This window comes from Euprymna scolopes, chromosome 13, assembly GCF_053919585.1.
Source record: "Euprymna scolopes isolate OS-2025 chromosome 13, ASM5391958v1, whole genome shotgun sequence".
In the NCBI taxonomy this organism is placed as follows: Eukaryota; Metazoa; Mollusca; class Cephalopoda; order Sepiida; family Sepiolidae; genus Euprymna; species Euprymna scolopes.
In genome coordinates this window covers 104,198,781-104,213,159 of record NC_136494.1, presented here as the reverse complement: position 1 = coordinate 104,213,159, position 14,379 = coordinate 104,198,781, and the positions used below count along the sequence as shown (strand labels likewise).

Below are 14,379 nucleotides of genomic sequence, written 5' to 3'. Positions count from 1 at the left end.
TATAATCAATGTTAAGTGAAACAGATGGATAAAATTAATTGAATTGCTCACTGCCACCAGTTGAGATGATCATCCTTGTCAGATAAAATGTCAGTGTTTTTGTTGATAGTGGTAAATGCAACAGTTGCTTGTATACAATGTATGTTTTTTATTATGCATATGGATTTTGGCTTGCGCCCCAGTTACACTAGATCCCTGACGGCCAAGGAAAAAGAACCACAGTCGGAGGCACAGACATAATTCTACATTAGGATGTATGATCATTGTTACATCTTGTAAAGCCTTTTTTATTTTTGTCTTGGAATTACATCCTTGCTTTTGTTCCTGTCCATTTCTGAAGATCTAAAGCCTCTTGATACATTTTGTCTTTGTAACTCTAACCTTAAAATGACAAAACCACAAGGTGCATATTTCATAATTTTCCTTTAACAAACTGTAACAAAACTATTTTAAAACCGTAAAAAAAACAATTGATTTGAGCAACTCAAGTTATAAATACTTGAGAAATTGCAGGTTTATTTGGATTTAATTATCCAAATATTTAAGAAACGTCTACATATTTAGTAATTACGGCTTCATTTTTATGGTCTTTATTCCTCTTTGGGCACCTTTTTATATTTTAAATTCTCTTATCTGTTTCATCAGATAAACTTAATGTTTTTGTAAATTCATTTTCTTGCTATTTATTTCTAAACTCATTTGTATATTAAAAGTTTATGGCATTTTTGGAGCTGTTTTTTTTTTTTTTTTTTTTTTTAATGTGCAAATAAAAATGTGATTGGTTGACAAAAGGAATAGGAAGAGTGCATAGTATTAAGGCGTTTTTTTTTTTTTTTTTTTTTTTTTATGAACCGGGGGGTGGGTGATAAAAATGAAATGTGCTTAAGAGAAAGAGGGATAAATACTTGGATAGATATTTTGTTTTGAAAGTAAATTTCTGGAAGCTGTCCAACATATGCTAGCATGTAAAACTAATGCTAAGACATATGATGATGATAATGTTATGCATTTTATAAAAAAAAAAATGGCAATATGCTTCTTCCATCCATTTATCTTCATAAATTAATATTATGAAATTGTTTTTAACATTTAATTTAAAATAAAATTGCTTTTGATTATTAAAATTTTCAACTCCATTGATAATATCTATCCATTAATTTACTTTTTTATTATTGCTTATGTTTGAATTCATGTTTTGATGTAAATGCTAAAATTAAACTTCATGATTTTTAAGTTCTATAAGAAAGTCCAAATAGGTTGGTTGGTAGAACCTCAAACTGAAGATTTCAGTTTCAGATTTGAGTTGATGGCACATGCTTTATTTATTAGGAATTTATTATTTACTATTAATGCAATATTCCCCATTTCTAAAAGTTATTTAAGTTTGATATTTTGACACGAGACAAATTCCCCAAAGTATTTGTTAAAAAAAAAAAAAAAAAATTGTAACCAGACAAAATTACCTATGTAAGATTAAAATAAACTTAAACTGTTTTGAAAACATGTTAAGATGCAAATATTTCATTAAAACAAAAATTTATTTATTTTTTTAAATTGAAATATTTAATTTCTGATACCAACATGATTAAAAACTTTTAATGATGCTTATAAGAGCTTTTCATAGTGCGAACATGCACTCAAAAAGTTCAATTGAAGAGTTCTACAGTACCACATGTGTCACCAACATGTCTTTATGCATAATGGATAGACATTTTACTTCCGAGTAAAAAAAAAAAAAAATTCTAATAAAATATTTTCAAATTGTTTTCAAAACATTTTGTTTATTCAATGTTTTTAAATTTTAATTTAAATGATGCTTACAAGAGCTTTACCAATTTTAATAAAGCTATATATTTTTTTGTTTTGTTTATCCTTTGGATAAAATAAAGGTATTCAGCATTAGTTCAAGACTAATTGTTTTATTAGAAACCATTTTTTAATATTTTTGTCAATATAAATATGTAAATAAACTCTATAGTTACTCTTGTGCAACTATGTAGTTTTTTTTTTGGGGGGGGGGTTCCATTTTTAATCCTCACTATAATTGTCGGTAACCAAAACTCTGAATATTATTAAAGCTGTTAAATGAGGTTAATATTTATATTTCAATACTGTGTTATTGACAATGTTAATATTTTTAAACTTTACAAACATCCTTTTCATTAAGGATCGTTTCTTTCAATTTATATTCATCAGAAAACAAAATGACTCTTGAATTTTTTACTTTACGCAGACAAATTTACCCGTTTTTAAGTTGAAAGAATCCGGTGTACGTCGACGTTACAGTGATTTCGAATGGTTAAGGAATGAACTGGAACGAGATAGCAAGGTGAGTTGGAATACTTTTCTTTTAGTAGGAAATAGTTTTTTTTTTTAAGATTTGATGTTTGGATTATTCAGACTATTGTCCTCATCTTGAGTGTTATTGGCATAATGTTTTGCCGATGTCATCTCGGACCTTCTTCAGGTGTATCTTGTCAAACTCCAAAATCTTTCTGCCTAACTTGAAATATATAATATGTAGTAATAAGTAATAGTGCTAAGATTGTACATCTAAAAATAAGAATAGCTTTAAGATTCCTAAAAATTATACTAAAATTGTTCGTAAGGACCTGTGGCGTAATGGGTAAAGTACTAGGTAAGCTTCCCATTGAGAGAGCAATTTAGGTGACTTGATTATAAAGTACAGCTGACATCTATTCAGCCTCAATCACCGCCTCTATATGGGTCCGGAACCGGGAACATACCTTTTCCACAAGCGCTAGCACGAGCTTTGCAGATGGCGGCTATCAGGCTGACTTAAGTATTGTAGGAGGTCATGTTGGTGATGTTCTTGATGTATGATCAAACGAAGTAGTTCAGGTCGAGGGAGGCAGTGAGAGAAGAGTACAGTCATAGCACTCCTTCTGAAGCCAAGCCTGGGTCTCTTTGGATTTGTGGGCCAGTGCCAAGTCCTCCTGCCACACCCAAGGTCTGCCAGCGGCCACCTGATAGCATCAGACGATCACCACACTCTTCAGTACACCCAGGTACACTTTAATGTTGAATTTCAAGCCAACTTTGAAGATGTAAAGTAGCATGATGTGGCCCTCACTTAAAACCACACCAAAAACCATAACCATGCCCGGAAACTTTGTTTCATCACCCTGGGCATGTCCCTTTATTCATGGCAATCCAGTGATGCATTTTGAGGGTGCTAGCAATGGTCGTGTTATCATAATTTGGATTGGTAAAGAGCATGAGTTGTACAGCAGCACATCTCCGATCTCGCTCGTTGAATTTTGTGTCCCTTTCAAATATGATAGAAGGCTCCTATCGTTTTTGGTATTTTTACACAACTGACCAACTAGTAGATGGTCTGCAACAAAAAAAAGAAAACTGGTTTTAATCAAATGGAAGTGGAATCATGTCGTCTTTTCTAGGGCGGTAATTTTATTGTTCCACCCTGTATTTCATGTAATTTGGTACAAATGAGTATTTCAGCTAGTATATAATTTTTTTTTTTTTTTTTTTTTTAAACCTGTAACATATTATAAGATAGCTTATGTTTTTACTTCTGGTAGACTTTGGCCTTGTTAGTATGGGTCAATAAATCTTTAATGAAACATCAGGAACAAGGAAAAACAAGCCGCGTGCGTGGTCACCATATGGTGCTGCATGTGAGATGACGCCACAAAAAATAGTGAAGAAATGATGAATATGAGAAGTGTGAACGGCCAACGTTGCCTTCACTTTTCGCTAAGTTTCAGAAAAATCTAATGGATGGGGCAAAAGTTATGGGGTAAAGTCTTTTTATTTTATTTATTTTTTTTTTTTTCAATTTTGGTGCATTTGTAACCCCCTTTTGAGCTCATCGGAATGCTGAATCCCAGTGAAAATGGACAAACAGTGCAGTTTCATGCCTTAAGACATGTATATTTGACTTCAGCACTATGGAAAACCATGATATAGACATACATATCAGGTTTCTGTTGAGAAATATGAAAAAAGAGCCACAAAAAGTTTTTAGTACTAAAAATCCGTGGGGATGCAAACCAAAATTTTGCCAGGGTCACCCATACTGGATTTATATTAAGAACAATGGGATCCACATTTTGGCCGACTTTCAGAAAAATTTAATGGATGGATCAAAAGTTATGGGGTAAAGTCATTTTTTGGCCATTTTGGGGCTGTTTTGACCTCTTTTGAGCCCCTGGGAACGCAACGGGAATTTTTTGCTAAAAAATTTATTTTTACTGTGCACATCTATTTAATGAAATACAATTTGTGGCAAAATTTCAGGAAGGAACTAATGGACGGTTATCTGGCAATAGTCTGGATGCACGGATGCCACTGAAAACATAGGTCCCTCTCTGATAACTCGGAGGACCAAAAACCTCTGAAAATTCTATCCTCTTTATCAACCAAATGTGAAATTATAGATGTCACCATTATTTGGACCCCCCTCCCCCATGAGAAAAGAAAAAAGAACAAAAATATATTTACCATGCTTAAAAAAAAATTGAAGTGTGTATATTATATATAATCTCAAAGATTAATTTTTCACAAATTTGGCATGAAATTATGTACAGAAAACTGAGCCACATTTTTGAGGAAAACTTTAGTTTTCAAAGAGCCCAAAATGCCTTTTTTTAAATTGGTGTGGAAAAAGTCTGAGTTGGCCAATTTTAATGACAACTAAAATCTAAAAATCTGACTCTTAACTTAGACTCCACAGCCCTACTTATTTCTAACTTTGTGACTTTAAATTTTCTTATTTAAATGTCATTTTACTGCATCAAAATTTCACATTTTAAATGTAAAACTAAATATCTAAATATTTTCTGCCCCATTTTTTTTCTAATATATGAATGATTGCTGTTAGTGTAACGTTTTTGCTGTTACAAATTTAGAAACCTTAAATAAACATTACCTTGTTTGATTTTTGGATAATTTGACTCTTGAGCTTTTGCAGTGTTATCAGCTTAATGCAATTTTAGTTTCTAATTTTGATTATTAGATTTTTGAGGGGGTGTATAAGTGTACTTTTAGTGAGAATTTATTTTAGTTTTAGGATAATTCCTTTGTAATCAAATACAATTAGTAATTTTAATTAACAGCTGAAATGTACAGCTGTTCACAATTGGAATGAAATAAAGCCATAAAACTAATGCATTTTTATTTTGAGCTGATTATGAATAACTTTTTATTATTCATTTAAAAAAAAAAAAAAAAAATTGTACCCCCCCTCCTAAAAAGTATGTATCAATTTATTCAATACATTTGAATTGCTTAACTTTCTCATGTAAACATGTAACGGTTCTCTTATATCAAGCTAAGGGGGGGGTATTTAGCATTCCCTAGAATCTTGGATAAGAATATTGAAGGCTCTTCTCTTTCTCTTCTATATGCGCTAATTTTGACATTTTGTTAAATATAGGTCATCAACAGCTGATTTTGACCTAGTTTCACTGTTCTTACATTTAGCAATTATATCTATCTATATATATATCTATAAGTGTACGCGTGCTTGCTTGCTTTCCTACGTAATAACTCTGTCAATTTTCAGTCTACAGACTTAAAATTTGATATACAGGGTACTGAGACTTGGGAAAATCTATGTGATCGGTTTTCGGCCAGAAATTTGGCTGTTAAGGAGTCAAAGTTCAATGATTTGACCTTTTGAGAACTCTACCAAACTCCGACAATTTTGGGTCTAAACACTTGAAATTTTAGATAAAGATTCCTTGGACATGGATCTAACTTAATAACTTGATTTGAGCCCAAAACAATAAATTTTAAAGGGGTCATAATCGGGATCAAAGTTTAAAAAAATTGACCTTTTTTTTGCTCAGCATATACCTCCAAACACCCGGGCAACGCCGGGCACCCATGCTAGTATATATATATATATATATATATATATATATATATATATATTTCCAAAACATGGTAAACAACTGATGTCCCCCACTCCCCCACATTTTCTATAAGTTAAGGTTTTATTTTTCATCATGTGCTTTTATTTATTTATTTTTCATCATGTCCTTTTGTAATTGTAAATTTTTCAATGGTAAGTTGGCTTATGCAAGCACTAAGTCTGCAATGTTAAACTTGGTTAATATCCCTAAGAATTTTTTGATAAATAGTCTTAGATTTTATATATATATATATATATATATATATATATATATATATATATTTTTAACTCCTGCATACACACTAATTTGATCCTTAACGATTACTGATGAACCAATATGTTTTCAATTTGATTGTAATTAGTTTCGGTCATGCTGAATTTGAATATACAAAGTTTGAGTGCATTTTTGTTAGTTTTAGATGAAAATACAACTTTTTATATGAAATCCTTCTGTCTTCAGACTAGTGATTTAACAATATCACCATCTTTGGATGCAAAATGCTTGACATAAAGATAGATAAAATTGTGATCATCTGTACCACTAGTGAAAGATCTGGAGTTAATAAAGGTGACTATATTATAGATGAAAAAGTAATTGAAACGCATGATGTCCCAGTTTGTGATTATTTTTTAAATTTATTTATTCCCCTCCCCCCAACATTTGAAAGGAAATACCATAATTCTCTCTGGTCTCTTTTCAAACTGACAGATTTCAACGTGACTATCCCTGGTAACATCTAAAGCTCTTCAAATGTCACTGTGACATGGTATCTGTCAGGCACTCAAGCGGCAAAGGATTGTCAAGTTTATCACAATGTTCAAAATGTTTATATTGTTGGCAAATTTCTAGTTTTGTTGTCGGATCCCTGTAGTGGAAGGTATTGCATGCATCCAGACACCTATGTGACTTAATAGCAAATGGATACTCAAGGTGATGTTAGTCAACCTCAGCACTTGATGCAGCCAGAGGAGCAGAAAAGATTTTGTCACATTCCTTCTGTTCAAATGAACACCCGTTTGTCGTTTTTTTTTTTTTTTTTGTTTTTTACATAGGCATCACCACTTTTCAAGTCCCACTCGAGGATAAGAGTTAAAGTGTGTACAGTAGTCAATTGGACAATATAGTAATCATTAGTAATGGAAATTCAGTAAATTTGTTAACTTAAGTGGCACGGCTCATCAAGGACTTGTTTACGTTGAACTTGCTAACAACCATATTGTAGTTAGCTGGAAAGCAGGCAAACGGAAGAGTTCCGCAGACATGCATTTCTAAGAAAGAAACTTTGTTCCATCTTTACATCTAAAGATTTTCCAACTTCAGTTTGTTTCTTGTAAAAAGAAAATCAATTTTAAAAAGTAGTCTGTACTGTTGTTGCCAAGATATTTGCCTTAGTTTTGTTGAGCCAACTTTTTCCCTGGCCTGCACTATTTGAATCATGGCAGCCCATGCATGGTGATCCCGAGCAAGGTCACGGGATGATTAACCAATTGTGATTTCGCTGTCAAAGACCATGCACTTGAAAACTTGGTCATGTCCTTCTAGATTATGATTGTCCAGGTTCTTAGCAGCCCACCAATATGTCTACGCCACTCTGACAGAAAGGTAGAGGATTACATTGTAAATTTAATCTTGTTTCTAGTATTTAATTTCTCTATTGAAATAATTTTAAAAATGTTTTTAAAATCTTTTGAAAAAAGATTTTTAATCTGCACAATCAATTGGTGCATTAACTTGTTGTTTTTTTTTGTTTGTTTTTTTTTGTATTTTTTAACTAGACCTTAGTTTATAAAAAAATACAAAAAAAAAAAAATGATCAATAAATTTTTACTTTATTTTTTATAATGTAAAAAAACTTTGTCAGTGTATTGCTTGTTTTGTCTGTACCACCATCCAAGAAAAATTTTCTAAATTTCCATTTTCAAGCAGGATTTGAAACCATTTTCCATAGTAAGAAGCTAGAAACTGAACCACTTAGTACATCACTTAATTTTAAAGTTTAATTTTCTTATGATTATTCAAATTTAATTCTTATATTAGTAAAAAAAATTTTACTTTTGAATCTTGGAGCTATGCAGTCTGAGTGCCAATTTAGTTTTTTTTTTTTTTTTTTTTTTTTTAATGTTTATTATGTATTATCAATAATAAACAGAAATATTTTAATAAAAAGGTTCTAAGAAAAACGATTGCTAGCCATTAATGATTCCCCCTTTTTGCAAAATTAAAATTTTTTTTTGTACTCAGATCAATTAAATCTGTAAAAATTGTTTCTAAAACAAAGTTTTAAAGGCATAGATTCAATTCAGTTCATGGTTAACCTAAATTTTCATCTGACCATTTCACAGTATTCAGTATTTCAAACAATTGCCAAGACTTTCATTTTTTTTCTGTTTTTTTTCCATATTTGCATTAATTTAGCAAAGTTCAGTATGCTTTTAGGTTGAATTTTAGTTACATCTGAAAAAAAGAATTGGCAAAAAATATTCATTTTCTTGTAAAATTAAAAATGTCAAACCATTTTAAAACTTCCCAAATTTATACGTAAAAAAATCAAATTTCTGTTACACAACAAACATACTTTTGTTTCAAACCTTTTTAACTATTGTTTGCATTAAGTGTGGTTTCCTAAACATGTACCTTAAAATATAGCAGCCATAAGCGTAAAAACATTTTCATGGTGAAATATTTTGTTAATTATTTGTTTACTCACTGGTGGCAGTTTTGTGATTCTGTATTTCTTTAATTTAAAGAAAAAAAATAGATATGAAATTAATGGTGTATCGCTTGTATGACTCCCATAATTTGTAGAAAATTCATAAATTTTTTTTACTAGGAGTTCACCACTTAAAGCAAAGGGGCTCACTCAAGAATAAGGATTAGAGATCATCAGCTCAACAAATGTTTGTTCACATTGAAGTCAACCATACTGTAGTTGGTTAAGAAATAGGGTTGCTGTATCCTATTCCATAGGCAGGATGTTGTTGGAAAGAAATTTTGGAAAATAGAAGGATGAAGTCTTTATATTTTAACTAATTTTCTTTTGATATAATTTTTCTTCAATTTAGAAAAAAAGAAATAATCCTTTTCACGTTAGAGGTGGGAAGTAGAGATTTTAAAGCATCTAGTGCATAAAAAAAATTGTAAATCTAAACTTTTAATTATAGTAATATTGCAAATTAATTTGGAGAAAAAAAGCTTTTTTACAAACTGTTCAAACTGATGTTTTATATTAAATACCTTGTTATATATACAACTATCTGGAAAGTTATTCTTTCCACTGTGCTTAATGCCAAATGCCAATCTATAGCATTGAAATAATAAAATGTTAGACTAATTTTGATAGACCATAGCCTACTCATAAATGTCGCATTGACAGGCTGATTCCTAACAAGTTGATTGAAATTGAAACTAAAAGTCATCAATAGATTGACTGCTTAGATAATTAAAAAAATTTTTTTAAAGGGGTGTAATCGTCAGAATTTTTTAATGTAAATAATTTATAAATTTCAAGAGAATTTATCAAAATCTATTTTCATTTCTAAATGTTTTTAACACTAAAATGAATGTTTACACTTTGGTTTTTAAAAATTAATAAATAACAATCAAGAGGGATCTTGTTTGAATGATTTTCAATTGTATAAGCAATGTTTTTGTTTTTGAAACTATATATTTTTGCTAGCGCATTAATTGCAGGGGGGGGGGGGCTTTTCCCGGTCGTAAAATACACTTAAATATATTTTAATTTGTCCGAATTTCGTATATATTGTAGTTGTGATTTCAAAAGTTAAAAAAAAAAAATTTATTTGGGTGCCATCAGCTAAAAGCAAAAGCATTCAAAGCTCATGACATTACAACTGTACCAACGTGACCTGCATTATGAACTGATTAAAAATAAACTAAAATGAATGTACAAAATCTATAACAAATTTGTCAATTTTGACCTATTTTTGATCTCTTAAAAACTATTTTAACCAACTAAAGACCATAATAGAATGGTCCATAAAAAAAATCCAATTATTTGAGGCTCCTAGCGCTACTTTGCGACTTTTAGTTTCGGAAGAGATAGTTTGAAAATATGGAGACTGGCAGACATAGGCTTTTAAATATTAGATTTTTTGGATAACAAAAAGTGGTTAACAAATGTGTGGCATTTGGTTGTTCTAGCAGGTATGAGATGGACAGTAAAAATCTCCATTTTCTTTTCCTTTTGGAAAATACAATCTTATCGAAAAATTGATAAAATTTGTTAATCGAAATAATTCAGGTTTTTTTTTTTTTTTTTTTTTTTTTCATCAAACATGTGGAGGATAAACATATTTTGAAAGGAAAAAGAAAAATTGAATTGAAATTTACAACTAATCCTCATAATATATTCAGAACATAAAATCATTTTCTTTTGCTGACTCAAGATGTTAGAAAATTTTAAAACAACGGATTAAAAAAAAAATAAATTACAAAATTTTCATTCAACTGACACTAACAGATTTTACTCAATTGACTGTAATGTTGTCCCTGTGATTTTGAATTAAAACATGACGTGTATATTCTAATCTATAGAATAGTCTTTGATCTTGAAACACATTTTCAGGTAATATCACAATCTAGTATTGAGTTGATTGCATGAAAAAAATCTGTAAGCATTAAATGTTTAAATATTACACGAGAAGTCATTTTTGAATTATTTTGTTTAAAGCATCTAAACACGAAAAATACATGATTTAAATATGTAAACATTAATTAAAAACATTAACATGGCAGTTTTGTAGACATGAAGCATCTACAAAACTGCCATGTTAATGTTTTTAATTAATGTTTACATATTTAAATCATGTATTTTTTTTGTTTGGATGCTTAAAATATTAACCCAAAATGACTGCTCAGGTAAATATTTAACATAAAAACATTTTTAAATACTTACAGATTTTTTTCTTTCAATCAACTCGATGTTAGATTTAGTGACATTACTGGTAACCCTATAACCATTACTACCACAATGGTTTATCTATGGAAATAATGCTGAACTTAAAAAATTTAGTATGGCAGAAAATTTTCCTACCTACATCAAAAACGTAGTGGAAGAAGAGTCATACTTTTTAAACAAGTTACAAAAAAGAAATTCACTAAAAGGTCATCCTCCATTTTCTGCAGATGTGATGCGTTATGCCTTACTACTGCATTAGAAATTACTTCTGGAGGGATTTCCATTATGGACTTTTTCTTTATTAAAAAAAAAAAAAAATTCAGAGGTGGTGTAGGATCAATTGCAACAGTAAAATCACTCTTGGTAAAAGGTAATCTTTTTAAGAACTGTTTTATTAATTGACTAGCCTGGGTGCCCTGCATTGCCCGGATATTTTGGAGGTGTGCATTGAGCAAAAAAAAAAAAAAAAAAAGTGGTAGTAGGCAAGCAGACTCGAACTTGTACTGTGAAGGAGGAAAAGAATGTGGAAAAAAAAAAAAAGTTTGTTGCCAAACCAAAGTGGCGAAGGTTTAAATTAAGGCTAGTCAATCGAAAAGAGGGGATGACTTTAAAAATATCTGCAAAATAAGCGACCCCCCCCCCTCTCTCTCCCTGTAGAAAAGTGCCTGGGTGAGGGTGAAGAATTAATGTTTTTAGCACATTTTCAATATTTGTTGTACGAAGGGTCAAGCTTCAAAACGGTACCGGTCTTATGAAAATCCGTTGCCTCTGTTTTAGGCAGACATGCATACATTTAAAAGTACCATCAGTTATTAAAGCCTGTCCTTAAGCAATACTGAGTTGGTTTAGCTAAGATGACAAGTAAATATTAATTTTAAAAACTTGTACACGCTTTGGTGAGTGGTTTTAGGAAATCCTAAAATGTATTTTTCAACTGATAAATTCTGGATTTTATTTATTTATTTTTTTTTTATTAGAGCTATTTCCGGCAATCATCTGGCCAATGTGAATGACTTTAATATTTTACTTGATAAATTTGAAGGAGACAAAGTGCATTATATAACTCTGCGTTGGCAAAACTATATAATATATAGTTTCAAAAATAAAAACATTGTTTATGCAATTGAAAATCATTCAAACGAAATCCCTCTTGATTGCTAATTATTTTAATTTTAAAAACGAGTGGAAACATGCATTTTAGTGTTGAAAACATGTTTAGAAATTGGGTTGTGACAAATTCTGGGTTCTTGAAATTTATAAATTATGTTAAAAAAAATGTAGTTAAAGTTAAACACTTAAAATTTTTTAATTACCTAAGCGGTCAATCTGGATTTTTAGTTTTGATTTCAATCAGCCTGTAAATGTGACATATGGAGCCATATTTATGAGTGGGTCGTATATCATAACTGGCTTATATCCTGTGATAAAGTAAGGGCCATATAAATTGTAATTAAGTTATCTGAACCTATACTTTTACTATTTCAGTGACTTTTTATATATTTCAGTCTCTGGAGCAATGCCTGTAGTTTTAGTCTTATTTTTCTGTTGTCTTCTACTTTAGGAATTAAAAATATTGGGATAACTTTACTGTGATTAAAATATATTTTTCTTTTTCATCTTCAGATTTGCTAATCTTGTTTTTTGCCAAAAAGAAATAGTGCAAAATTTGCTAAAAATGCAATCTTGGTCTTGTTACTAAGTTTTAACTTTTTAAAAAATTCCATTCTTTACGTAGCTGTGAAGAATGGTACTTTGAATTTTAATTTTCTCTGTAATTGTCTATTCTGGGTAGATAACAATTGTTATCACTCCTTGGCTAGCAAAATGACTTTACATTCTCAAATCGTAACCACAAAAGCGGTGAAAAAAGACAACTGGCAGTATACTTTTTTCTATTCCCAGTCTAGAATAAATCATGCCTAGCTTTCTGTGGATCTAAAGATGTTTATTGTTTTGGGCTCTGTTATAATCTGGAAGCAGTCCAAGACGAGCCTGAAAAGATTACTGACTGTATTTTCTAAAATAAAACTATTAAAATGAGTGGATTGCAATAGAAAGAATAGCATTTAAGATAAACCTCCCGTCTTGGCACTTTCTCGCATGATAGCAAAGTCTTTTAATAAAGAACGCTGTAATTAAAACTAATTTTCTTTAATTAAAATAAAAAAATTAAGCTAAGTGACCAACTGTAGTTGAGAGCAACTCTTACTCCCTTTTTATTAGCTGCTACACAGGTGTTGGAAAAGGCACCACTTCACTCCCAGGATCGCTCCACTTAACCTCGATCCTTATAATACAGTATTTAGAAAGGGGGCATCAAATAGTTTTTTTGTTTTTTTTTTCCACTTAGAGAGAACCTAATAACAGATTGTTGACACGATGGATTTCTTTGGGAAATTAGTTGATTTAGCTAAGATGACAAGTAAATATTAATTTTAAAAACTTTTACACGCTTTATGCTTAAAAAAAAAAAAATACTAATTGCTAGTCTTGTTTCAAATTCTGATCAGATTTATAAATCTGACAAAAAAAAAAAAAAAAAAAAAAATAGAAGTTAGGCATAACTTTTAGGAAATAGAATTTAATTTTCTAAATTAAACCACCTTTATTTTTGCATGAAAAACTTTTATTGCTAAAACTGTTACGAATGTACTTTTTTTAAATAGTAATTAAAAAAACACTGTCCAATACTTCTTGCTATTAATAAAATTTAATTTTCAAACAAATTTTAGTTATCAAAATGAGTTCTTTTTTTTTTCTTTCTTTTTTTTTTTTTTTTTTAATTTTTTTTTTTAACCTGCGTTCCTGTGCATTCGGAATTTTTATTTTGGTGTCTGGGATTCCGATGATTACAGCCGGTAAGTGTTAAATTATCAGCAATAGATATGTAATAAAAATGGAAGGAGTGATTTGACTAAGGCAGTTTTGGGGCTCATAAATCATTGTAGACAATGTGTATCTTTTGTTTGCGGAGTCTAAAAACTTGCCAAGTAATTTCCTGTATGCGTGTATTAAATTTGTAAAATGTTGAGTAATGTTCACCTCTATCGAATATGTGCACACAGTGTAGGTATTGATTTGTAAATACAAAATTCTGCACTATTATATATATCTCCATGAAAGGGAGAGCTTTTCAAATTTCATAAGCTGCCCTGGGAATGGGGGGGGACAATTTGCTCATTAATTAATTCCTAATACTATGAGAAGGTGATGGTTCATCAGCACATGAATTCCAATAGTTGCAGATTTTAATTTTCAATGACATTAGGAAATAAGAAGGGAGGGATTAAAGAGGGTGGGCAGTGGTAGGTGCCCCTAAATCAAGAAGTCAACCTTCAACTTTCGCTCCCCTTCTACCACCACAAGATGTATAAGAAAAGAATTTGAAAATATGCCGATTATTTAATAAATATTATGTTGAAAGTGATGCTCAATATTCTAGAGTATTAATAAACAAACTTACTGTTTAAAGTGATTATTTAGATTGAAAAATTGACGAGGCTTCAATGAAGTTTTAATTTAATAAATATTTGCATAACTTAAGTGGTTTCATGGCAAGGA

The 14,379-nt window shown here is 30.4% G+C and overlaps 1 protein-coding gene across 2 annotated transcripts in view; it reads left to right on the top strand.

The window, feature by feature from the left end:
- The window catches only part of LOC145292132 (sorting nexin-12-like), a 53,950-nt gene that overhangs the window by 12,141 nt on the left and 27,430 nt on the right, over nt 1–14,379 (top strand). For both annotated transcript variants that reach the window (XM_080138239.1, XM_080138240.1), the window contains exon 2: nt 2,234–2,329. In XM_080138239.1, the coding sequence (XP_079994365.1) occupies nt 2,234–2,329 (96 nt within the window). The remainder of the gene's footprint in view (nt 1–2,233; nt 2,330–14,379) is intronic.